Source organism: Oncorhynchus masou, unplaced genomic scaffold, assembly GCF_036934945.1.
Source record: "Oncorhynchus masou masou isolate Uvic2021 unplaced genomic scaffold, UVic_Omas_1.1 unplaced_scaffold_843, whole genome shotgun sequence".
In the NCBI taxonomy this organism is placed as follows: Eukaryota; Metazoa; Chordata; class Actinopteri; order Salmoniformes; family Salmonidae; genus Oncorhynchus; species Oncorhynchus masou.
In genome coordinates this window covers 240866-267332 of record NW_027014896.1, presented here as the reverse complement: position 1 = coordinate 267332, position 26467 = coordinate 240866, and the positions used below count along the sequence as shown (strand labels likewise).

The following is a 26467-nucleotide window of genomic DNA, read 5'->3' as shown; positions in this document are numbered from 1 at the left end:
CACATTATATAGGGAATAGGGCCCTGGTCTATAGTAGCACATTATATAGGGAATAGGGCCCTGGTCTATAGTAGCACATTATATAGGGAATAGGGCCCTGGTCTATAGTAGCACATTATATAGGGAATAGGGCCCTGGTCTATAGTAGCACATTATATAGGGAATAGGGCCCTGGTCTATAGTAGCACATTATATAGGGAATAGGGCCCTGGTCTATAGTAGCACATCATATAGGGAATAGGGCCCTGGTCTATAGTAGCACATATAGAGGGAATAGGGCCCTGGTCTATAGTAGTGCTCTATATATATGAAAGGATCCATTAGGGTTCTGTAGATATTCCATTAAAAATCAGCCGTTTGCAGCTACAATAGTCATTTACAACATTAACAAAGTCTAAACCGTATTTCTGATCAACGTCATGTTATTTTAATGGACAAAAAAAATAAAAAATAATTTCAAAAACAAGGACAAGTCGCAACAAGTGACCCCATATTTTGAACGGTAGTATAAGTCAAAATATTGAATTGCACTTTGTTATTACATAGCACCAACAAGCTTTTACAAAGTTAGATTATTTTTTAAGCAAGAAAAAGGTTTATATTTCCCTAAATGTTTTATTTGTTAGGGCGGCATTGGCACTGCGTATGGGGTCACAGCCTTTAACTGTGACCTCTGCTCTCTGATTGGCTGATAGACAGGTTGTGTCAGGAGTCCCATCTCTTGTTCTTCTTAATCTTCTTGATCTTTTCCTGCCTGACCGTCTCTCCCTCCAGGCACGCGATCTCAGACAGCCTCTGGATGATCGAGGCTGACGGGGCTCCGCTTACCGGGTCTGGGTACGACTGGGCTGGAGGAGGAGCAGAGAGGAGAGTAGTATGTACACTCCAAAGACTCCTTCGTGGATGAGAGGGCTAAAATATTGAGCAGGTCATGTGTGATATGGGGAACACTGGACTAGAAACAAAACAGTGTCTGATCAAGCATCAGAATCCGACTGTCCTGGAGGAGGAACAGAGAGGACAGTCTAACAGTCTAAAGGGGGAGGAACAGAGAGGACAGTCTAAAGGAGGAGGAGGAACAGAGAGGACAGTCTAAAGGGGGAGGAGGAACAGAGAGGACAGTCTAAAGCAGGAGGAGGAACAGAGAGGACAGTCTAAAGGGGGAGGAACAGAGAGGACAGTCTAAATGAGGAGGAACAGAGGGGACAGTCTAAAGGAGGAGGAACAGAGAGGACAGTCTAAAGCAGGAGGAGGAACAGAGAGGACAGTCTAAAGGAGGAGGAGGAACAGAGAGGACAGTCTAAAGGAGGAGGAGGAACAGAGAGGACAGTCTAAAGGAGGAGGAGGAACAGAGAGGACAGTCTAGAGGAGGAGGAACAGAGAGGACAGTCTAAAGGAGGAGGAGGAACAGAGAGGACAGTCTAAAGGAGGAGGAGGAACAGAGAGGACAGTCTAAAGGAGGAGGAGGAACAGAGAGGACAGTCTAAAGGAGGAGGAGGAACAGAGAGGACAGTCTAAAGGAGGAGGAGGAACAGAGAGGACAGTCTCAGGGAGGAGGAGGAACAGAGAGGACAGTCTAAAGGAGGAGGAACAGAGAGGACAGTCTAAAGGGGAGGAACAGAGAGGACAGTCTAAAGGGGGAGGAGGAACAGAGAGGACAGTCTAAAGGGGGAGGAGGAACAGAGAGGACAGTCTAAAGGAGGAGGAACAGAGAGGACAGTCTAAAGGAGGAGGAGGAACAGAGAGGACAGTCTAAAGGGGGAGGAACAGAGGACAGTCTAAAGGGGGAGGAACAGAGAGGACAGCCTAAAGCAGGAGGAGGAACAGAGAGGACAGTCTAAAGCAGGAGGAGGAACAGAGAGGACAGTCTAAAGGAGGAGGAACATAGAGGACAGTCTAAAGCAGGAGGAGGAACAGAGAGGACAGTCTAAAGGAGGAGGAGGAACAGAGAGGACAGTCTAAAGGGGGAGGAACAGAGGACAGTCTAAAGGAGGAGGAGGAACAGAGAGGACAGTCTAAAGGAGGAGGAACAGAGAGGACAGTCTAAAGGAGGAGGAACAGAGAGGACAGTCTAAAGGAGGAGGAGGAACAGAGAGGACAGTCTAAAGGAGGAGGAACAGAGAGGACAGTCTAAAGAAGGAGGAACAGAGAGGACAGTCTAAAGCAGGAGGAGGAACAGAGAGGACAGTCTAAAGGAGGAGGAACAGAGAGGGCAGTCTAAAGGAGGAGGAACAGAGAGGGCAGTCTAAAGGAGGAGGAACAGAGAGGGCAGTCTAAAGCAGGAGGAGGAACAGAGAGGACAGTCTAAAGGAGGAGGAGAAACAGAGAGGACAGTCTAAAGGAGGAGGAACAGAGAGGACAGTCTAAAGGGGGAGGAACAGAGAGGACAGTCTAAAGGAGGAGGAGGAACAGATAGGACAGTCTAAAGCAGGAGGAGGAACAGAGAGGACAGTCTAAAGGAGGAGGAACAGAGAGGACAGTCTAAAGGAGGAGGAGGAACAGAGAGGACAGTCTAAAGGAGGAGGAGGAACAGAGAGGACAGTCTAAAGCAGGAGGAGGAACAGAGAGGACAGTCTAAAGCAGGAGGAGGAACAGAGAGGACAGTCTAAAGCAGGAGGAGGAACAGAGAGGACAGTCTAAAGGAGGAGGAACAGAGAGGACAGTCTAAAGGAGGAGGAACAGAGAGGGCAGTCTAAAGGAGGAGGAACAGAGAGGGCAGTCTAAAGGAGGAGGAACAGAGAGGGCAGTCTAAAGCAGGAGGAGGAACAGAGAGGGCAGTCTAAAGGAGGAGGAGAAACAGAGAGGACAGTCTAAAGGAGGAGGAGAAACAGAGAGGACAGTCTAAAGGAGGAGGAACAGAGAGGACAGTCTAAAGGAGGAGGAACAGAGAGGACAGTCTAAAGGGGGAGGAACAGAGAGGACAGTCTAAAGGAGGAGGAGGAACAGATAGGACAGTCTAAAGGAGGAGGAGGAACAGATAGGACAGTCTAAAGCAGGAGGAGGAACAGAGAGGACAGTCTAAAGGAGGAGGAGGAACAGAGAGGACAGTCTAAAGGAGGAGGAGGAACAGAGAGGACAGTCTAAAGGAGGAGGAGGAACAGAGAGGACAGTCTAAAGCGGGAGGAGGAACAGAGAGGACAGTCTAAAGGGGGAGGAACAGAGGACAGTCTAAAGGGGGAGGAACAGAGGACAGTCTAAAGGAGGAGGAGGAACAGAGAGGACAGTCTAAAGGAGGAGGAACAGAGAGGACAGTCTAAAGGAGGAGGAGGAACAGAGAGGACAGTCTAAAGGAGGAGGAGGAACAGAGAGGACAGTCTAAAGGGGGAGGAGGAACAGAGAGGACAGTCTAAAGGGGGAGGAGGAACAGAGAGGACAGTCTAAAGCAGGAGGAGGAACAGAGAGGACAGTCTAAAGGGGGAGGAACAGAGGGGACAGTCTAAAGGGGAGGAGGAACAGAGAGGACAGTCTAAAGGAGGAGGAGGAGGAACAGAGAGGACAGTCTAAAGGGGGAGGAGGAACAGAGAGGACAGTCTAAAGGGGGAGGAGGAACAGAGAGGACAGTCTAAAGGGGGAGGAGGAACAGAGAGGACAGTCTCAGGAGGAGGAACAGAGAGGACAGTCTAAAGGAGGAGGAACAGAGAGGACAGTCTCAGGAGGAGGAACAGAGAGGACAGTCTAAAGGAGGAGGAACAGAGAGGACAGTAAGGATACCAAACTAAATCAAAACTAGTGAGAAAGTGTTAGGAAGCCACACACACTGACAGCTTCAGGGAAGCTAGAAAACAAATCACAAGTAAGAGCGCAAAACTCCAAAAGCATGCACAATAAAAAAGACGGGGAATAACTGACTGCTACAGACAGACATGCCAGATATGACCAATTGATAGGAAGGGCACTTGACCCCCCACCTACAGACACTCCACAAGCCCCCCCCCCGCTTTTCTCAGTGGGAGAGCTAATCCAGAGGGGTGGACTGAGCCGAGCCCTGACAACAAAGACAACGAGCCAGACCTCCGGTGCGTCGTGTTTGACGAGGGGTTCCGCCGTGATTGTTAGGTGGCTTTACGTCACCGTCAAAGCACCTGAGGCCAGGTTGAACTGTGACGGACGAAACAGCCGTGAGACCCGGGGGTCTGGAATGACAGGCTGAGCTCTCATAAAATACACATAGGAGGAAGTACAGTACACTTAATCTAGGAAAGGCCACATTAGTCCCAAATGGAACCCTGTTACCTATTTAGGGTACTACTTTGGACCACGGCCAGGTCAAAAGTAATGCCTTATATGTGAAATAGGGTTCGGTTTGGGACGGATTACGAGGGCACTGGGTTCATGACAGGATACAGGTCTATGGGTGTTCCTTTACACACAGTCTTTTCATAGAGGCCTCTTACTAAAAAAGTTTCAGTATTTTAAAAAGAGAGCGGTGTGTGGAAACGATAGCCACACAAGGTGTACATCTAGACTTGGTTTAAGGGTTTAACGGTGGACGAGTCTGTATCGTTTTCCACGCAGGCATTTAAAACAAGTCCAATACAGCTGGTAAAAGATATCAGAAATGAACCCTGAGGACGATAGCCCTCACAATAGTATAGGCATTGATTGAAGCGCAATGTTAAATTCAAATTGCCCTATAATACTATGTAACTATGTACAGTAGAAGTCAGAAGTTTACATACATCTTAGCCAAATACATTTAAAAACTCAGTTTTTCACAATTCCTGACATTTAATCCTAGTGAAAATTCCCTGTCTTAGGTCAGTTAGGATCACCACTTTATTTTAAGAACGTGAAATGTCAGATAATAGTAGAGAGAGTTATTTATTTCAGCTTTAATTTATTTCATCTTATTCCCAGTGGGTGAGAAGTTAACATTCACTCAAATAGCATTTGGTAGCATTGCCTTTAAATTGTTCAACGTGGGTCTAACGTTTCGGGTAGCCTTCCACAAGCTTCCCACAATAAGTTGGGTGAATTTTGGTGCATTCCTCATGACAGAGCTGGTGTAACTCAGTCAGGTTTGCAGGCTTCCTTGCTCGCACACGCATTTTTAGTTCTGCCCACAACTTTTCTATAGGATTGAGGTCAGGGCTTTGTGATGGCCACTCCAATACCTCGACTTTGCCGTCCTTAACCTCTCTAGGGTACGTGGGACGCTAACGCCTAACCAACATTCAGTGAAAGAGCAGAAATCTCATAATTACAATTCCTCAAACATACAAGTATTATACCCCATTTTAAAAGATAGACTTCTTGTTAATCCCACCACAGTGTCCGATTTCAAAAAGGCTTTACGACAAAAGCATACCATGTGATTATGTTAGGTCAGTACATAGTCACAAAAACACAGCTATTTTTCAAGCCAAAGAGAGGAGTCACAAAAAGCAGAAACAGAGATCAAATGAATCACTAACTTTTGATGATCTTCATCAGATGGCACTCATAGGACTTTATGTTACACAATACATGTATGTTTTGTTCGATAAAGTTCATATTTATATCCAAAAATCTCTGTTTACATTGGCGCGTTATGTTTTGCCTCCAAAACATCCGGTGAAAGTGCAGAGAGCCACGTCAATTTACAGAAATACTCATAAATGTTGATAAATACAACTTATGCATGGAATTAAAGATATACTTCTCCTTAATGCAACCGCTGTGTTCTGCAACCGCAGATTTCAAAAAAGCACACCATGGAATAATCTTAGTACAGCGCTCAGAGACCAAAACAAGCCATACAGATACCCGCCATGTCATGGAGTCAACAAAAGTCAGAAATAGCATTATAAATATTCACTTACCTTTGATGATCTTCATCGGAATGCACTCCCAAGAATCCCTGTTCCACAATAACTGTTAGTTTTGTTCGATAAAGTCCATAATTTATGTCCAAATACCTCCTTTTTGTTCACGCATTTAGTATAGTAATCCAAATTTGCAGGCACTAGGTCCAGACAAAATCAAAAAAGTTATATTACAGTTCATAGAAACATGTCAAACGATCTTTACGATGTTTTTATCATAAATCTTAAATAATGTTTCATCAGGAGAATTCCTTTGTCTTTAGAAATGTAAGGGAATTCACCCCCGTAGTGGACGAAAATGAATGGCAAATTATTGGCATAGGACAAACCATGTACACATTGGCCAATACCACCCAAAGCGGCGTTGATTCATGCAAAGTTTACTTCAATTGCCATATGGCTGTATGAAAGGGAACGGAGCTAACTCTCACGGGCGCACGCCTGACTGAGCGCATGGCCTTCTGGCAGACCCATGATTCAATCGGCTCTCATTCTCTCCTTCTTCACAGTAGAAGCCTGAAAAAAGGTTCTAAAGACTGTTGACATCACAGTGTCTCCTGACCCCTCCTGTCTCAGCCTCCAGTATTTATGCTGCAGTAGTTTATGTGTCGGGGGGCTGGGGTCAGTTTGTTATATCTGGAGTACTTCTCCTGTCCAATTCGGTGTCCTGTGTGAATCTAAGTGTGCGTTCTCTAATTCTCTCCTTCTCTCTCTCGGAGGACCTGAGCCCTAGGACCATGCCCCAGGACTACCTGACATGATGACTCCTTGCTGTCCCCAGTCCACCTGGCCGTGCTGCTGCTCCAGTTTCAACTGACCTGAGCCCTAGGACCATGCCCCAGGACTACTTGACATGATGACTCCTTGCTGTCCCCAGTCCACCTGGCCGTGCTGCTGCTCCAGTTTCAACTGTTCTGCCTTATTATTATTCGACCATGCTGGTCATTTATGAACATTTGAACATCTTGGCCATGTTCTGTTATAATCTCTACCCGGCACAGCCAGAAGAGGACTGGCCACCCCACATAGCCTGGTTCCTCTCTAGGTTTCTTCCTAGGTTTTGGCTTTTCTAGGGAGTTTTTCCTAGCCACCGTGCTTCTACACCTGCATTGCTTGCTGTTTGGGGTTTTAGGCTGGGTTTCTGTACAGCACTTTGAGATATCAGCTGATGTACGAAGGGCTATATAAATAAATTTGATTTGATCTTGTGGAAGCCTTAGGAAGTATAATATGACCCCACAGACACTGTACATTGGATAGGCTAAGACTTGAAAACCTACAAACCTTTCCCACTTCCTGGTTGGAATTTTTTCTCAAGTTTTTGCCTGCCATATGAGTTCTGTTATACTCACAGACATCATTCAAACAATTTTATAAACTTCGGTGTTTTCTATCCACATCAACTAATAATATGCATATCCTAGCATCTGGGCCTGTGTAGCAGGCAGTTTACTCTGGGCACGCGTTTCATTCGGACGTGAAAATACTGCCCCCTACCCCAAAGAAGTTAAGCCATTTTGTCACAACTTTGGAAGTATGCTTGGGGTCATTGTCCATTTGGAAGACCCATTTGCGACCAAGCTTTAACTTCCTGACTGATGTCTTGAGATGTTGCTTCAAGATATACACATAATTTTCCTCTCTCTTGATGCCATCTATTTTGTGAAGTGCAGCAGTCCCTCCTGCAGCAAAGCACCCCCACAACATGATGCTGCCACCCCCATGCTTCATGGTTGGGATGGTGTTCCTCGGCTTGCAAACCTCCCCCTCTTTCCTTCAAACATAACGATGGTCATTATGACCAAACAGTTCTATTTTTGTTTCATCAGACCAGAGGACATTTCTCCAAAAAGTACGATCTTTATCGTTATGTGCAGTTGCAAACCGTAGTCTGGCTTTTTTATGGTGGTTTTGGAGCAGTGCCTTCTTCCTTGCTGAGCGGCCTTTCAGGTTATGTCGATATAGGACTCGTTTTACTGTGGATATAGATACTTGTGTACCTGTTTCCTCCAGCACCTTCACAGGATTCTTTGCTGTTGTTCTGGGATTGACTTGCACTTTTCGCACCAAAGTACGTTCATCTCTAGGAGACAGAACGCGTCTCCTTCCTGAGTGGTATGCCGGCTGAGTGGTCCCATGGTGTTTATACTTGCATGCTATTGTTTGTACAGATGAACGTGGTTCCTTCAGGCATTTGGTAATTGCTCCCAAGGATAAACCAGACTTGTGGGGGCCTACAATATTTTTTCTGAGGTCCCCATGATGTCAAGCAAAGAGGCACTGTGTGTGAAGTTTGACCTTGACATACATCCATAGGTACACCTCCAATTGACTCAAATGATGTCAATTAGCCTATCAGAAGCTTCTAAAGCCATGACAACATTTTCTGGCATTTTCCAAGCTGTTTAAAGGCACAGTCAACTTAGTATATGTAAACTTCTGACCCACTGGAATTGTGATACAGTAAATTATAAGTGACATAATCTGTCTGTAAACAATTGTTGGAAAAATTACTTGTGTCATGCACAAAGTAGATGTCCTAACCGACATGCCAAAACTATAGTTAGTTATCAATAAATTGGGGGGGGGGGTAGTTGAAAAACGAGTTAAATTAATCCAACATAAGTGTATGTAACTACGTTAAATTCAAATCGCCCATTTAAAAAAATAAATACAAATACACGCAACTTTAAGCTACACATTCATTTGACAAAAGGTAATAAACTGGCCACGGAATACAGTAAATGATAAAACAGGATCATGTTTGCAAAACAAGTGTTTCTGAGCGTGATCCAGGTCATCAGGAACGCACACAGGCTCTATAGACCTTCAGAAAACATCCCTCCACCTTATTCCACATTTTGCTGTGTTACAGCCTGAATTCCAAATGCATTCAATAGATGTTTTTCCCTCACCCCATCTACACACAATACCACACAATGACAAAGTGAAAACCTTTATTTATTTTACATTTTTTGCAAATGTTTGGAAAATGTAATACAGAAATCTCATTTACATACAGTAAGTATTCACACCACTATGACAGTGCAAATTACCCTTTGATCATCCCTGAGATGTCATTACGACTTGATTGGGTTCCACCTGTGGCCAATTCAGTTGATTGGACATGATTTGGAAAGAAACACCTGTTTATATAAAGGTGCCACAGTCGACATGTCAGAACAGGAACTAAACCATAGTTTTATTCACCTCATCACAATTCTATTTCTAGAGTGTTGAATATTTCCAAGAGCACAGCCATAATTAGGAGAAATTGAAAAAATTAAACTACACAGACTACTTAGAGCTGGATGTCCGACCAAACTGAGCAACCGGGCCAGAAGGATCTTGGTCTTGTATTTATTATGGATTCCCATTAGCTTCTGCCAAATCAGCAGCTACTCTTCCAATGACCACTCTGACAGAACTACAGAGTTCCCTTGGCTGAGATGGGAGAAACTGCCAGATGGACAACATTCTCTACGGTGCTTCACCAATCTGGGCTTGATGAGAGAGTGGCCAGACGGAAGCCACTCATGAGAAACAGACATGACAGCACGCCTAGAGTTTGTAAAAAGCCACATCATAAGGGCAAAAGATTCTGTGGTACAATGGGACAAAAATGTAACTCTTTGGCATGAATGCAAAGCGCTATGTCTGGAGAAAACCAGGCACAGCTCATCACCCATCTAACACCCTCCCTACCGTGAAGCATGGCGGTGGCAGCATGTGGGGATGCTTTACAGCGGCAGGGACTGGGAAACTGGTAAGGATAGAGTAAAAAATGAATGAGAACCTGCTTCAAAGTGCAAACGACCTTAGACTGGGGGCGAAGATTTATGTTCCAACAGGACAATGACCCAAAGTATACAGCCAAAGTAAGACTGGATTGGTTTCAGAAGGAGAATCTGAAAGTCCTCGAGTGGCCCAGCCAAAGCCCAGACTTGAATCCCATTGAAAATCTGTGGAAAGACTTGAAGATTGTTGTTCACCACCACTCATCCATCTAACTTAAGAGAACTTGAAAAAAATCTGCAGGGAAGAATGGGAGAAAATCCCCAAATCAAGATGACTCGACGCTGATAGAGACATATCCAAGATGACTCGACGCTGATAGAGACATATCCAAGATGACTCGACGCTGATAGAGACATATCCAAGATGACTCGACGCTGATAGAGACATATCCAAGATGACTCGACGCTGATAGAGACATATCCAAGATGACTCGACGCTGATAGAGACATATCCAAGATGACTCGACGCTGATAGAGACATATCCAAGATGACTCGACGCTGATAGAGACATATCCAAGATGACTCGACGCTGATAGAGACATATCCAAGATGACTCGACGCTGATAGAGACATACCAAGATGACTCAAAGCTGATAGAGACATATCCAAGATGACTCAAAGCTGATAAAGACATATCCAAGATGACTCAAAGCTGATAGAGACATATCCAAGATGACTCAAAGCTGATAGAGACATATCCAAGATGACTCAAAGCTGATAGAGACATATCCAAGATGACTCGAAGCTGATAGACATATCCAAAACGACTCAAAGTTGTAATCATCACCAAAAGGTGCTTCTAACACAGTATTGACTCAGGGGAGTGAATACTTGTTTAAAATTAGGTCTTTCTGTATTTTCAATACATTTGCTAAAAATAAAAATAAATAAAACATGTTTTCAATTGGTCCTTATGGAGTAATGTGTATACGGGTGAGAGAAAAAAATATATTTCATCCATTTTTTTTTAAATAACAACAAAATGCTCTAACAAGAAAATGCGCTAACAAGAAAATGCTCTAACAACAAAATGTGGAAAGGTCAAGAGGTATACATACCTCCTGTATATGAGTGACTGTGTACTACAAAAATCAGGTTTTATGTTGGGCACCTACTGACCCCCCAAAAATATTTTATGATATATACTGTATTTTTCTTTCTTCCTTGATGACATGCTAAATATAAAGGTTTAAGGAAATACAGACAGGCACCACATAACTACAAGACAAAAACAGTTCGCTCAATCAAGCATGGTGATCTTGTAAGTTTAAAAGCAAAAACTTGTTTTCATATAATACAAAAAAAAACGCTTGAAAACAGTGGAATGGGATTAGTGTGGTGAGTGAAGAATCCAATACTTTAACTTTTATGCAGTACTAATCACATTATTGTGGATGAACCTCTTAAGAGTATGAATTAGGCTGTTTGAGAAGGTTGTAATCCTAAGAAACCTGCATACACATTGAAGTACAATAGACAAACAAACTGCTGTAGGACAAAGCCGTGTGCTGGAAAACGTTGGTATAGCATGGGGTGAAATAAGCATTGTGGTGCTCATGTGAATTCACTTTCTTTGTCCGCTTCAGACCAATGCCTACCTCTCACTTAATACTTAGTTTTTAGATTTGAATTATACTTACATTTCTGATTAGCTCCTATTGTGAAAAGACTGCAGCTTCTGTTATTTACTCTTGGTCTGAGAACAGAATGAGCAACAAGACAAGTTACCACCAAAACTTGTGATGTCATGCTACATATGGTACTAGCATACTCTATATAGTGTAGTGTGCATCCCAAATGGCAACCTATTCCCTACATGTCAGGGTAATTCAACTCTTTCCCTACGAAGACCAGAACCAGGCGGTTTTCTGTTCTAACTGATAATTACACCCACCTGGTGTCCCAGGTCTAAATCAGTCCCTGATTAGAGGGGAATCACCCACCTGGTGTCCCAGGTCTAAATCAGTCCCTGATTAGAGGGAAATCACCCACCTGGTGTCCCAGGTCTAAATCAGTCCCTGATTAGAGGGAAATCACCCACCTGGTGTCCCAGGTCTAAACCAGTCCCTGATTAGAGGGGAATCACCCACCTGGTGTCCCAGGTCTAAATCAGTCCCTGATTAGAGGGGAATCACCCACCTGGTGTCCCAGGTCTAAATCAGTCCCTGATTAGAGGGAAATCACCCACCTGGTGTCCCAGGTCTAAATCAGTCCCTGATTAATGGGGAATCACCCACCTAGTGTTTTTTGTATAAATCAGTCCCTGATTAGAGGGGGAACAGTGGAACTGGCTTCGAGGTCCAGATTTGAGTAGGGGGGCCCTATATCGTGCAGCACATTTGACCAATACCCTATGGAGTGCCGTTTGGCCCTATAACAAGTTTTCATACCCTGACTTATTCCACGGCTAGTTGTATTACAGCCTGAATTCAAAATGGATTACATAAAAAAAAAATGTAATAAAAATGAAATGTCATCCATTTACACACAATACCCCATAATGACAGTGAATTTTTTTTTAGAAATGTTTGCAAATGTATTGAAAATTAAACACCAAAATATCTAATTCAACTGAAGGGGACTTTTTAAAACAGTTAAATTGGCCTCGGAGACTGAATAACAGCTTCTATCTCAAGGCCATCAAACTGTTAAATAGCCATCACTAGCACATTAGATGCTGCTACCCTATATATAAATAGACTTGAAATCACTGGCAACTTTAATAATGTCACTAACAATGTTTACATATTTTGCATTACTCATCTATGTATATACTGTATTCTATACTATTCTACTGTATCTATGCAGCTCTGACATCGCTCGTCCAAATATATATTCTTAATTCCATTCCTTTACTTTAGATGGGGAGTGTTTTTTGAGTGACTCCTTGCTGTCCCCAGTCCACCTGGCCGTGCTGCTGCTCCAGTTTCAACTGTTCTGCCTTATTATTATTGGACCATGCTGGTCATTTATGAACATTTGAACATCTTGGCCATGTTCTGTTATAATCTCCACCCGGTACAGCCAGAAGAGGACTGGTCACCCCACATAGCCTGGTTCCTCTCTATCCTCTTTTTTTTTTACCTTTATTTAACCAGGCAAGTCAGTTAAGAACAAATTCTTATTTTCAATGACGGCCTGGGAACAGTGGGTTAACTGCCTGTTCAGGGGCAGAACGACAGATTTGTACCTTGCCAGCTCGGGGGTTTGAACTCACAACCTTCTGGTTACTAGTCCAACGCTCTAACTACTAGGCTACACTGCCGCCCCTGAACAGGTTTCTAGGTTTCTTCCTAGGTTTTGGCCTTTCTAGGGAGTTGTTCCTAGCCACCGTGCTTCTACACCTGCATTGCTTGCTGTTTGGGGTTTTAGGCTGGGTTTCTGTACAGCACTTTGAGATATCAGCTGATGTACGAAGGGCTATATAAATAAATTTGATTTGTTAGATATTACTGCACTGTTGGAACTAAAAACACAAGCATTTCATAACATCTGCTAAACACGTATATGTGGCCACTTTTATTGCCCCCCCCCGCCCAGCACAAGGTGCACCTGTGTAATGATCATGCTGTTGAATCAGATTGTTGATATGCCACACCTGTCATGTGGATGGATTATCCTGGCAAGGGAGAAATGCTCACTAACAGGGATGTCAACAAATTTGTGCACAACATTTGTAGAGAAAAAAGCATTTTGTAATGGGACATTTCTGGGATCTTTTATTTCAGCACATGGGACCAACACTTTACATGTTGAGTTTATATTTTTGTTAAGTATTTTTTTTAAATTATTTCTCAAAATGTAATTCCACTGTCATTTTTATTAATGAAAAAAAATATTTTATTATTTAACTAGGAAAGTCAGTGAAGAACAAATTCTTATTCTCAATGACAACCTACCAGGGAACAGTGGGTTAACTGCCTTGTTCAGGGTCAGAACGACCTTGTCAGCTCAGGGGATTCGATCTTGCAACCTTTCGGTTACAAGTCCAACGCTCTAACCACTAGGCTACCCTGCCGCCCCCACATTATGGGCTATTGTGTGTAGGCCAGTGACACAAAATCTTAATTTAATCCATTTTAAGTTCAGGCTGTATAAAGCTACGGGGTGAATACTTGGTCATAGGGATGGGATATAGACATACTGTATATTTAATACTGTAATAGTACTTTAATACTACTCTGGTACCTGTTCTTGTAGCCTTCTGTAGAGAAGGGGTTTCTTCCATTGAGCGAGGCTGCAGCTGGCAGCAGGATGGCAGGAAATGATGTCAGGTCATACGCCTCATAAGAGCTGGAGGGCGGAGCATCAACACCCGAACACACCGTCAACCCCAACACACACTAATAAAGTTTTTTTTTTTTATGTTTAAACTCCAATGACTGTCAGATTAGAGTCAACAGACTATGACTTTGAATCAGAAGGGTTTGGCCGGCTCCTCTCTACTGTCTGACACATTGTAACCGACCAGCTCATCTCCCTCAGGGGTGGAAAAAGCACCCAATTGTCATACTGTAATAAAAGTACAGATACCTAAAGAGGAAGTTACTCAAGTAAAAGTCAGACAGTAAAATACTACTTGAGTAAAAGTATTTGGTTTTGAAATATACTTAAGTATTAAAAGCACATGTAATTGTTAAAATATACATAAGTATCAAAAGTAAAATTAAAAATATATAAAATCACTTAAAATTCTTTCTATTATGCAAAGCAGATGGCACCATTTTTTTGTTGTTGTTAACATTTACAGATTGCCAGGGGAACACTCCAACACTCAGAGATTATTTACAGATAGCCAGGGGAACACTCCAACACTCAGAGATTATTTACAGATAGCCAGGGGAACGCTCCAACACTCAGAGATTATTTACAGATAGCCAGGGGAACACTCCAACACTCAGAGATTATTTACAGATAGCCAGGGGAACACTCCAACACTCAGACATCATTTACAGATAGCCAGGGGAACACTCCAACACTCAGAGATTATTTACAGATAGCCAGGGGAACACTCCAACACTCAGAGATTATTTACAGATAGCCAGGGGAACGCTCCAACACTCAGAGATTATTTACAGATAGCCAGGGGAACACTCCAACACTCAGAGATTATTTACAGATAGCCAGGGGAACACTCCAACACTCAGAGATTATTTACAGATAGCCAGGGGAACGCTCCAACACTCAGAGATTATTTACAGATAGCCAGGGAACACTCCAACACTCAGAGATTATTTACAGATAGCCAGGGGAACACTCCAACACTCAGACATCATTTACAGATAGCCAGGGGAACACTCCAACACTCAGAGATTATTTACAGATAGCCAGGGAACACTCCAACACTCAGAGATTATTTACAGATAGCCAGGGGAACGCTCCAACATTCAGAGATTATTTACAGATAGCCAGGGGAACACTCCAACACTCAGAGATTATTTACAGATAGCCAGGGGAACACTCCAACACTCAGAGATTATTTACAGATAGCCAGGGGAACGCTCCAACACTCAGAGATTATTTACAGATAGCCAGGGGAACACTCCAACACTCAGAGATTATTTACAGATAGCCAGGGGAACACTCCAACACTCAGAGATTATTTACAAAAGATGCGTTTGTGCTTAGTGAGTCCGCCAAGCCAGAGGCAGCAGGGATGAGCACGCATTCTCTTGAGAAGTGGGTCAATTTGGCTATTATCCTGACCTGTTAAGCATTCAAAATATAACGAGATATTTTTACTTAAGTACTTTACACAACTGGTGTAATAGCGGGGGCAGACTGTGATTTCAGGGGGGGGCCATTTCAAAATGCTATTGAGAGGCCCCTTACACACACAAGGGATATTTTCCTCCATACATTAAGTATTATGATAATGAATAACCTGATGTTAAAAAGACCTTCAATTCTAAGGTTTAATTTCAGCTCAATTCATGTTCGTTTTTCCATTTGTGTCAAAAACTGTCTCTGGGGGGGCCCCCGCTCCGGGGCAGCTGGGGCCTGTTTCATTTGAAACATGGCTGAGTCAGACTGGCATTTACAGACAGTAGAGACACAGAGCACAGTGATGAATTAATGTATTCCGGATGGGCTGCTTAGTTACCCCGAAGGCCAAGCGGGGTCTGCTTACCCAAAGGCGCAGGGGCGAGCAGGGGCATGGGAAAGCTCCTTGTGGAGGGTATAGTGGTGGAGGTGGCCCGACCGGTGGATCTGGTAGTCTCTGGGCAGGGGAGGGATGGAGCCGCTCGGCTTCATGGGACGCTCATCTGAGTGGGGAAAATTCAATCTAAAATAAGCTTGACCGAGAGAATGTCAACAAGACAGAGTGGGAAACGGGGAAAAACAACATTGGTTCAAATAGAAGGTGAAGCCACAGTTTGACGTGGATGTCGCTGGTCCAAAACAAGTGCCGAGAAGGGTTCACACACACACACACTGCTGCAACCAAGCCTGACAATGTCAATAGCTTGGACCATTGGAAAATATAAATGCTGAGGTCGCCATCTACTGGTGAGTCTGGAGTCGCACGCGTCCAACATCAATCAGATTAAGCCTTTTTTTTTTTTTTTTTTTATCCGTTATTTTACCAGGTGAGTTGACTGAGAAACACATTCTCATTTACAGCAACGACCTGGGGAATAGTTACAGGAGAGAGGAGGATTAGACAACGACCTGGGGAATAGTTACAGGGGAGAGGAGGAGGGGGATGAATGAGCCAATTGTAAACTGGGGATTATTAGAGGTGACCGTGATGGTTTGAGGGCCAGATTGGGAATTTAGCCTGGACACCAGGGTTAACACCCCTACTCTCACGATAAGGACAAGGGGGGGGGGGGGGGGGTCATAATCAAAAGTAACAGTCGGTATCTGGTGTGGTCACCAGCTGCATTAAGTACTGCCTTCACTCCTGCATACCACATCTGTTTATTTTCCCTTTATTTAACCAGGCAAGTCAGTTAAGAGCAAATTCTTATTTACAATGACGGCCTAGGAACAGTGGGTTAACTGGTCTAGGAACAGTGGGTTAACTGGTCTAGGAACAGTGGGTTAACTGGTCTAGGAACAGTGGGTTAACTGGTCTAGGAACAGTGGGTTAACTGCCTTGTTCAGGGGGCAGAACAGATTTGTACCTCGTCATCTCTGGGATTCGATGTAGCAAACCTTCTGGTTACTGGCCCAACACTAACCTACCTGCCGCCCCTGGATGTGGGGGAAAAGGCCATGGATCGTACAGTAATAATCACAAGGGGGGGAAAAATAAAACGAATACCTCGGAAATCATACTTGGGATACATCCTGCTGTCGTTCTTCCATGTCTTATCAAACCGAAAGTGTCTCTCGGAGATGTCTTTCTCTGGGTGGTTATTATCCGAGGTGCCCGGCAGGGACAACGGAGACGCCTCTCTGCCCAGGAAGGAGGAAGTAGACCTGAACACCAAAATAACATTTCGATAGGAGGACAAAAATTAAAAATCCATCCAACTGAATGTAGTAGTGTCTAATAATAATTATAATATATTCATAATATAGCGAACCTGACTCAGCATCTCAAATGGCACCCTACACCCCATGTAGTACACTCACCCCTCTACAAATCTACCTCCATCCCTATACATGTATACCTCCATCACTACAGTATCCCTGTCCCCTTAACCCTATACATATCTACCTCCATCCATATACATATATACCTCCATCACTACAGTATCCCTGTCCCCTTAACCCTATACATATCTACCTCCATCACCACAGTATCCCTCTACATTGTTAATTTGACCCTGTATAGTCACCTTACCCCTGTACATATATACCTCCATCACTACAGTATCCCTGTCTCCTTCCCCCTGTACATATCTACCTCCATCACTCCAGTATCCCTGTCCCCTTCCCCTATACATATCTACCTCCATCACTCCAGTATCCCTGTCCCCTTCCCCCTCTACATATCTACCTCCATCACTCCAGTATCCCTGTCTCCTTACCCCTATACATATCTACCTCCATCACTCCAGTATCCCTGTCCCCTTCCCCCTATACATATCTACCTCCATCACTATACATATCTACCTCCATCACTCCAGTATCCCTGTCCCCTTCCCCCTATACATATCTACCTCCATCACTCCAGTATCCCTGTCCCCTTCCCCCTATACATATCTACCTCCATCACTCCAGTATCCCTGTCCCCTTCCCCCTATACATATCTACCTCCATCACTATAGTATCCCTGTCTCCTTCCCCCTATACATATCTACCTCCATCACTCCAGTATCCCTGTCCCCTTCCCCCTATACATATCTACCTCCATCACTATACATATCTACCTCCATCACTCCAGTATCCCTGTCCCCTTCCCCCTATACATATCTACCTCCATCACTATAGTATCCCTGTCTCCTTCCCCCTATACATATCTACCTCCATCACTCCAGTATCCCTGTCCCCTTCCCCCTATACATATCTACCTCCATCACTATACATATCTACCTCCATCACTACAGTATCCCTGTCCCTTCCCCTATACATATCTACCTCCATCACTCCAGTATCCCTGTCCCCTTCCCCCTATACATATCTACCTCCATCACTCCAGTATCCCTGTCCCCTTCCCCTATACATATCTACCTCCATCACTATAGTATCCCTGTCTCCTTCCCCCTATACATATCTACCTCCATCACTCCAGTATCCCTGTCCCCTTCCCCTATACATATCTACCTCCATCACTATACATATCTACCTCCATCACTCCAGTATCCCTGTCCCCTTACCCCTATACATATCTACCTCCATCACTCCAGTATCCCTGTCCCCTTCCCCTATACATATCTACCTCCATCACTCCAGTATCCCTGTCCCCTTCCCCCTATACATATCTACCTCCATCACTATAGTATCCCTGTCCCCTTCCCCCTATACATATCTACCTCCATCACTATAGTATCCCTGTCCCCTTCCCCCTATACATATCTACCTCCATCACTATAGTATCCCTGTCTCCTTCCCCCTATACATATCTACCTCCATCACTCCAGTATCCCTGTCCCCTTCCCCCTATACATATCTACCTCCATCACTATACATATCTACCTCCATCACTCCAGTATCCCTGTCCCCTTACCCCTATACATATCTACCTCCATCACTCCAGTATCCCTGTCCCCTTCCCCCTATACATATCTACCTCCATCACTCCAGTATCTCTGTCCCCTTCCCCCTATACATATCTACCTCCATCACTATAGTATCCCTGTCCCCTTCCCCCTATACATATCTACCTCCATCACTCCAGTATCCCTGTCCCCTTCCCCCTATACATATCTACCTCCATCACTCCAGTATCTCTGTCCCCTTCCCCCTATACATATCTACCTCCATCACTATAGTATCCCTGTCCCCTTACCCCTATACATATCTACCTCCATCACTCCAGTATCCCTGTCCCCTTCCCCCTATACATATCTACCTCCATCACTCCAGTATCTCTGTCCCCTTCCCCCTATACATATCTACCTCCATCACTATACATATCTACCTCCATCACTATAGTATCCCTGTCCCCTTCCCCCTATACATATCTACCTCCATCACTCCAGTATCCCTGTCCCCTTCCCCCTATACATATCTACCTCCATCACTATACATATCTACCTCCATCACTATACATATCTACCTCCATCACTATACATATCTACCTCCATCACTATACATATCTACCTCCATCACTATACATATCTACCTCCATCACTATACATATCTACCTCCATCACTCCAGTATCCCTGTCTCCTTACCCCTACACATATCTACCTCCATCACTACAGTATCCCTGTCCCCTTCCCCCTATACATATCTACCTCCATCACTATACATATCTACCTCCATCACTCAGGTATCCCTGTCTCCTTACCCCTACACATATCTACCTCCATCACTACAGTATCCCTGTCCCCTTCCCCCTATACATATCTACCTCCATCACTCCAGTATCTCTGTCCCCTTCCCCCTATACATATCTACCTCCATCACTATACATATCTACCTCCATCACTATACATATCTACCTCCATCACTCCAGTATCCCTGTCCCCTTCCCCCTATACATATTTACCTCCATCACTCCAGTATCCCTGTCTCCTTACCCCTACACATATCTACCTCCATCACTACAGTATCCCTGTCCCCTTCCCCCTATACATATCTACCTCCATCACTATACATATCTACCTCCATCACTCCAGTATCCCTGTCCCCTTCCCCCTATACATATCTACCTCCATCACTATACATATCTACCTCCATCACTATACATATCTACCTCCATCACTATACATATCTACCTCCATCACTCCAGTATCCCTGTCCCCTTCCCCCTATACATATTTACCTCCATCACTCCAGTATCCCTGTCTCCTTACCCCTACACATATCTACCTCCATCACTACAGTATCCCTGTCCCCTTCCCCCTATACATATCTACCTCCATCACTATACATATCTACCTCCATCACTCCAGTATCCCTGTCTCCTTACCCCTACACATATCTACCTCCATCACTACAGTATCCCTGTCCCCTTCCCCCTATACATATCTACCTCCATCACTCCAGTATCTCTGTCCCCTTCCCCCTATACATATCTACCTCCATCACTATACATATCTACCTCCATCACTCCAGTATCCCTGTCCCCTTCCCCCTATACATATTTACCTCCATCACTCCAGTATCCCTGTCTCCTTACCCCTACACATATCTACCTCCATCACTACAGTATCCCTGTCCCCTTCCCCCTATACATATCTACCTCCATCACTATACATATCTACCTCCATCACTCCAGTATCCCTGTCTCCTTACCCCTACACATATCTACCTCCATCACTACAGTATCCCTGTCCCCTTCCCCCTATACATATCTACCTCCATCACTCCAGTATCTCTGTCCCCTTCCCCCTATACATATCTACCTCCATCACTATACATATCTACCTCCATCACTCCAGTATCCCTGTCCCCTTCCCCCTATACATATTTACCTCCATCACTCCAGTATCCCTGTCTCCTTACCCCTACACATATCTACCTCCATCACTACAGTATCCCTGTCCCCTTACCCCTATACATATCTACCTCCATCACTACAGTATCCCTGTCCCCTTCCCCCTATACATATCTACCTCCATCACTATACATATCTACCTCCATCACTCCAGTATCCCTGTCACCTTACCCCTATACATATCTACCTCAATCACTACAGTATCCCTGTACATTGTTAATATGCTATTGGAACTGACTTTAAATATTTCCTGTATATGGTATGCTTACTGAAATGTGAATTTAAAGAAGCGTCCTCTCACTGTCAACTACGTTTATTTTCAGCAAACTGAACGTGTAAATATTTGAATGAACATAAAAAGATTCAACAACTGAGACATAAACTGAACAAGTTCCACAGACGTGACTAACAGAAATGGAAAAATGTGTCCCTGAACAAGGGGGGGGGGGTTAAAATCAAAAGTAACAGTCAGTATCTGCTGTGGCCACCAGCTGCGTTAAGTACTGCAGTGCATCTCCTCCTCATGGACGGCAGCAGATTTGCCAGTTCTTGCTGTGAGAGGTTATCCCACAGTTCCCAGACACTCCGATCCAACAGGTCCCAGACACTCCGACCCAACTGGTCCCAGACACTCCGATCCAACAGGTCCCAGACACTCCGACCCAACTGGTCCCAGACACTCCGATCCAACAGGTCCCAGACACTCCGATCCAACAGGTCCCAGACACTCCGATCCAACAGGTCCCAGACACTCCGACCCAACAGGTCCCAGACACTCCAACAGGTCCCAGACACTCCGACCCAACAGGTCCCAGACACTCCAACAGGTCCCAGACACTCCGACCCAACAGGTCCCAGACACTCCGACCCAACAGGTCCCAGACACTCCGACCCAACTGGTCCCAGACACTCCGACCCAACTGGTCCCAGACACTCCGATCCAACAGGTCCCAGACACTCCGATCCAACTGGTCCCAGACACTCCGATCCAACAGGTCCCAGACACTCCGATCCAACAGTTCCCAGACACTCCGATCCAACAGGTCCCAGACACTCCGATCCAACAGGTCCCAGACACTCCGATCCAACAGGTCCCAGACGTGCTCAATGGGAGCACGTTGAGATCCGGGCTCTTCGCTGGCCGTGGCAGAACACTTGATATTCCTGTCTTGCAGGACAGAACGACTAGTATGGCTGTTGGCATTGTCATGCTGGAGGGTCATGTCAGGATGAGCCTGCAGGAAGGGTACCACATGAGGGAGGAGGATGTCTTCCCTGTAACGCACAGCGTTGAGATTGCCTGCAATGACAAGCTCAGTCCGATGATGCTGTGACACACCGCCCCAGACCATGACGATAAACACGAATCCGACCATCACCCCTGGTGAGACAAAACCGCGACTGGTCAGTGAAGAGCACTTTTTGCCAGTCCTGTCTGGTCCAGCGACGGCGGGTTTGTGCCCATAGGCGACATTACATCCGGTGATGTCTGGATGACCTGCCTTACAAGAGGCCTACAAGCCCTCAGTCCAGCCTATTGCGGACAGTCTGAGCACTGATTGTGTGATCCAGGTATAACTCGGGAAGTTGTTGTTGCCATCCTGTACCTGTCCCACAGGTGTGATGATGGGATGTACCGATCCTGTGCAGGTGTTGTTACACGTGGTCTGCCACTGCGAGGACGATCAGCAGTCCGTCCTGTCTCCCTGTAGAGCCGTCTTCGGCGTCTCACAGTACGGACATTGCAATTTATTGCCCTGACCACATCTGCAGTCCTCAAGCCTCCTTGCAGCATGCCTAAGGCACGTTCACGCAGGAGAGCAGAGGCCCTGTGTATCTTTCTTTTGGTATTTTTCAGTCAGTAGAAAGGCCTCTTTAGTGTGCTAAGTTTTCATAACTGTGACCTTTATTGCCTACCGTCTGTAAGCTGTTAGTGTCTTAACGACCGTTCCACAGGTGCATGTTCATTAATTGTTTACGGTTCATTGAACAAGCATGGGAAACAGTGTTTAAATCCTTTACAATTAAGATCTGTGAAGTTGTTTTGATTTTTACAAATGATCTTTGAAAGACAGGGTCCTGTAAAAGGGAGGTTTCTTTTTTTGCTGAGTTCACATTGCATTGACTATTGCATTGTTGGTTGAGTTTGCAAGAAAGGCATTTCACTGTAGTTGTGCATGTGAAACTAACACCTTAAACGTTCGACCAAGGCCCATCAAAAGTACTGCACTATATAGGGAATAGGGTACCATGGGGCTCTGGTCTAAAGTACTGCACTATATAGGGAATAGGGTGCCTTGGGGCTCTGGTCTAAAGTACTGCACTATATAGGGAATAGGGTGCCTTGGGGCTCTGGTCTAAAGTACTGCACTATATAGGGGATAGGGTGCCATTTGGGACATAGATATTCTCTTGTATACTTAACGTTACTTACCCCTCTACATTCCAGGTGGAATCCTTTCGGTCCCTGGAGTCTAGAATTTCAAAATAAAATAAAAAGCAGAGCAAGGGGAACTACTACTTCAAGGTCTCAGAGCAAGTGACATCACCGATTGAAACGCTAATTAGCGCGCACCGCTAACTAAGCTAGCCGTTTCACATCCGTTACACACATCATCTGCTCATCTATCACTCCAGTGTTAGTCTGCTAAATTGTAATTACATCGCTACTATGGCCTACTTATTGCCTTACCTCCTCAAGCCATTTGTACACACTGTATATAGACTTTATTTTTTCTAGTGTGTTATTGACTGTATGCTTGTTTATTCCATGTGTAACTCTGTTGTTTGTGTCGCACTGCTTTGCTTTATCTTGGCCATGTCGCAGTTATGAGAACTTGTTCTCAACTAGCCTACCTGGTTAAATAAAGGTGAAATAAAAAATAACATTTTTTTAAAGTTTAACTTCCATCCCTCTCCTCGCCCCTACCTGGGCTTGAACCAGGGACCCTCTGCACACACAGACAACAGCCAACCTCAAAGCATCGGGGGAACAACTACCTCAAGGTGTGAGCACTAGGCTACCCTGCCACCCCTCCACTCTAACCACTAGGCTACCCAGCCGCCCCTCCACACTAACCACTAGGCTACCCTGCCGCTGTGATATGTCTTTCTATTTGTTTTTTAAGGCTAAACTTGCTTTTTGTCTGGTGGCTGAGCATTCCAAGACGCACGGCTCCGTTAACTGAGGCCAAGCATTAAAGTGCCGTGTACCCAGTCTCATCGTGAAACATTAGCTGTGTGTAATAGGTAGGCTGGCTATCTGGCTGCTGGCTAATGAAATGAGGTCAGCGCTCTACAGGAGACTCCAAGGGGCAACAAGATCCTGTTCATGAGTGATTCGTGCACAATACAGGGAAACCTATCATCAGAAGCCTATTTATTTTATTTATCCGTTATTTTACCAGGTAAATTGACTGAGAAGACATTCTCAATTACAGCAACGACCTGGGGAATAGTTACAGGGGAGAGGAGGGGGATGAAACAATTGTAAAATGGGGATTATTAGGTGATTGATGGTTTGAAGGCCAGATTGTGAATTTAGCCAGGACACCGGGGTTATCACCCCTACTCTTATGATAAGTGCCATGGGATCTTGAATGACCTCAGAGAGTCAGGACACCCATTTAACGTCCCATCCGAAAGACCGCACCATACACAGGGCAGTGTCCCCAATCACTGCCCTGGGGCATTGGGATATTTTTTTTTAGACCAGAGGAAAGAGTGCCCCCAACTGGCCCTCCAACACCACTTCCAGCAGCATCTGGTCTCCCATCCAGGGACTGACCAGGACCAACCCTGCTTAGCTTCAGAAGCAAGCCAGCAGTGGTATGAAGGCTGGTATGCTCTCTATTGGCACCACACTGGGAAAGGGGGACATTTGGGACAAAGTGATGTAACCTGGCTCTGGACATATGTATAATGGACAGTCAGAAAGTACACCGGTTAGAGGGCTCAAAACAAAATCAGCATGCCTTGCCCTTAAAGGGATGCGCCACCCTATAGTTGAAATGTGACCCGAAACTTGATCATGATAAGGTTCTCCTCGTTGGACAATACGGATAACACATGCCATAAATGCTTTTAAAACAATTACCTGCACTCCAGATTGCTAAATGAGTCAATAAAACGGTATATGCATAGTTGTCTTGAACATACACATCTGTCTATATCCTCACGACAAACTTTTATTCTTTCAAATAAAAAAATATAAATCCTCAAAGTGCGCCGTCAGATTAATATCCTTATTTTGACTACAACACCCACCGCGCAAAGCGGCTTTCCGAGTCTCCCTGCACGCAGGCCAACGAGGCCACTGCGCATTGCCTTAGCAACCCGACTCCTGTAGTTTTGCACTAGAAACGCGATTTCTACCCGGATCAATATGTTGAGAATGCAACGTTTACATGGATAGCTAGTTGTAAAATAATCCTCGAAACAAACTGCATTAAAACTACTTCTCATTCGGATATCGACTATTGTAACTTTTTCTAGCGATCGCATTGCATTGTGGGTTTTGTAGTCGACTTGAACTCGGCAGATTATCATAAATTGCTTCCTGACATGCGTTACAAAAAGGAATTTGGATGATTATTAATTTAAACTGCACATGGATCATGAACAGCATGCATGACAATGTCAGGATTGAGAAGAAATGGACTACTTGTAGTCTTTAATTAAGAAACATTTGCTATAAACGCCTAACCATGTGTACTCGTACTTGCATCCACTTGAGACATACAAATCAGACGCCAGTTTCTTCACGGTACCCAAACCAGAAACAGATTTAATGCGTTCTGTAAAAAAAACAAGCATTCCTACTTACCGCTCAGAGGGCATTTTCTCCTTAATGTATGGACATGAATCGGCTTGACGTCGACCAGCCTTCCTCCTGGTATTTGTAACCCCGGACAATGACGACCGGACAGCGGTCCATAGCGGCCTTGGCCCAACTGCGTCAAGTCCCCGGCGGTGCCGAGAGAAGCCGCTAGTGTTATCACCTTCGGACTGGCTGTGGGGTGCATCACGCTAAGACGACGCACCGATACTCCAAACTCATGAACTAACTAAATAATTAGCCATGTTATTAACGACAAAAAAGAGACGAATTAAAAACGAAGCACAGCGGAGAGCTTGAGAAAGCCCACTAGAGGCTACGTGGCGTATTGAATCATGTGGTTTCCATGGCTACGGGCTGTGGCTGGCCAAGCAGCAGACCTGACATTTAATTTAACCTTTATTTTACCCGGCAAGACAGTTAACAAATCCGTATTTTCAATGATGGCCTAGGAACAGTGAGTTAACTGCCTTGTTCAAGGGGACAAGAACGACAGATTCTTTTCCTTGTCAGCTCAGGGAGTTGAAGTTGCAACCTTGTGGTTACTGGCCCAATGCTGTTGCCCCAATCACCATGCCCCAGTCCAAATTATTTACATAGTAATATACACCTGATATACAACTTGCCTAACCAAACAAGTTAATGTAACATAAAGTGATATGTGCCCAAGTTTGTGACAGCATTGCATTGCTCAGTTAATGAAGTACTTGTATAGAAGTTACATTTATTTATTGTTAAAAAAAAAAAGCCTCAAAGATGTGACTCAAGTCACTACTGATGTGACAAAATTAGTGTGGACCAGAAGCAAAGCTCTCCAAAGCTTGTTCCTAGCGCCCTACAGGTTTAGGTTAGGTACAAATGGGAATGGAGTAAACCACAGGACCGTAGCTCTCCAGCAACAAGCTTGGACAGCACTGCTGTAGAGTCCAGTGGTTTTTTAAATGTAGGAAAACACTTGGGAAGGTTCA

At 44.7% G+C, this 26467-nt stretch overlaps 1 protein-coding gene across 2 annotated transcripts; it reads right to left on the bottom strand.

Annotated features, from left to right (window-relative positions):
- Window positions 1-404: 404 nt before the first annotated feature.
- Window positions 405-26370, bottom strand: LOC135537786 (uncharacterized). 2 transcript variants are annotated; one of them, XM_064963800.1, is made up of 7 exons: window positions 25488-26370; window positions 23097-23136; window positions 16873-17030; window positions 15733-15868; window positions 13791-13895; window positions 11243-11298; window positions 405-848 (listed from the first exon to the last, which is right to left on the bottom strand). In XM_064963800.1, the coding sequence occupies exons 1-7, from the start codon at window positions 25684-25686 to the stop codon at window positions 706-708; spliced, it is 837 nt and encodes a 278-aa protein (XP_064819872.1). In that variant the 5' UTR covers window positions 25687-26370; the 3' UTR covers window positions 405-705. The 2 variants fall into 2 exon arrangements, with proteins under 2 accessions (XP_064819872.1, XP_064819873.1); XM_064963801.1 differs by lacking the exon at window positions 11243-11298.
- Window positions 26371-26467: the final 97 nt, after the last annotated feature.